Genomic DNA, 1,304 nt, shown 5'->3' with positions numbered 1-1,304 from the left:
AATAGAGTGATAACATAAAATGGTGTGAAGTGGATCCCTACAGGTCCAGGTCAACAGTTATAGATTTACAGTGTTCAGGGCACTGGTGTTCCACTATCTCATGGTTTCACAATAGCTTCTTATATGGTCAAGTTCAAAGATTTGCAGTGTTTTGGGAGGTGGTAGTGTGTGGGATCATTCACTATTTTAGTGTTTCACAAATGGTTCCTTACAGGGTCAGGTTTACAGTCTTTATAGGTTCGAGTCTTTCTTCTAACAGGATAAGGTTCACAATTATCTTCACAAGTTCTTTGTAACTTTGGGGACATCTATAGATTTACAGAATTTTGTGGCACTGGAAGTGAGTAGGGTCATCACTATCTTAGGAGATCACAATTTAGTCATCATTTCTAATAGGGTCCACAACTCAACTGTCTTTACATTAGGGCACTTTTTTTTCTAAAAGGGTGAGGTATACAACTCAACGGTCTTCACAAAACTTTGTCTCTATAACTTTTGGGAACATCTATAGATTTACAGTAATTTGTGCACTGGGAGTGAGTATAGGGTCATCCACTATCTTAGGGGATCACAATTTAGTCATCATTTCTAATAGGGTCCGCAATTCAACAGTCTTTACATGGGGGCACATTCTTGCAAGCACAGAACAGCAATGCAGCAGCAGCAGACAAAAGAATGTCTTCTGTAGTTTGATAGGTGTTCACCTGGAAGAACAGACAGAACGCGACCCACTGGTAGAAGCGGTACACCTTGCGGTCGGCCGGTCCGGCGCCTCTGGTGTTGTCGACGCCTGGGTAAGGCACCTCGACGCCGATCTGCTTTGTGAACGCCGCTGGCACAGTGTAGGTGGAATGTATCCAGCACCATGTGTTGATCACCTGCGGTGGGACATCCAGTCCATGCACGCACTCTATCGGGGCACCAACGAACTGCTTGGCTGCAAGCATCAGGAAGAAGCGACCAGACGGGGGAGGTGACGCGGTAGTGCAGGCAGAGATGGAGGAGTCAGTGTAGGTGCGTTTCACCTTGAACAGACTCTTCACCCCCCCGAAAATGTCCGCATGGTGCCGATCGCCATTTTGGTGGCTTGTGGGTCGGCGGGAGCCTAGGCTGGCCACCTAGGCTCGCGTCCTTCACTAGAGAAACGGAGGCGCGCGGCTGGAAAGAAAAGTCGCTCAGTTTTCCGCAGGTTTCCCGGGGGTTGATGTCAAGAAAAATTGTAGCGTTTCCCGGGGGTTTATGTCAAGAAAAATTGTGGCGTTCCCCGGGGGTTGTAAACTATGTCAGAAAATACTCTAGCTAGT

The 1,304-nt window shown here is 47.3% G+C and overlaps 1 protein-coding gene across 1 annotated transcript; it reads right to left on the bottom strand.

The window, feature by feature from the left end:
* Positions 1-605: 605 nt before the first annotated feature.
* LOC111045338 (innexin shaking-B-like) lies at positions 606-947 on the bottom strand. The gene has a single exon (XM_022330726.2). It carries the CDS (start codon positions 945-947, stop codon positions 606-608), a length of 342 nt encoding a protein of 113 aa, XP_022186418.2.
* Positions 948-1,304: the final 357 nt, after the last annotated feature.

This window comes from Nilaparvata lugens, chromosome 7, assembly GCF_014356525.2.
Source record: "Nilaparvata lugens isolate BPH chromosome 7, ASM1435652v1, whole genome shotgun sequence".
Lineage (NCBI taxonomy): Eukaryota > Metazoa > Arthropoda > Insecta > Hemiptera > Delphacidae > Nilaparvata > Nilaparvata lugens.
The sequence above is the reverse complement of the archived record's forward strand: the minus strand, read 5'-3'. Positions and strand labels throughout refer to the sequence as shown.

Bases quoted from the DNA above. Each gene is read 5' to 3' on its own strand.
- LOC111045338 (XM_022330726.2), bottom strand. From the start codon at position 947: ATGCTTGCAGCCAAGCAGTTCGTTGGTGCCCCGATAGAGTGCGTGCAT.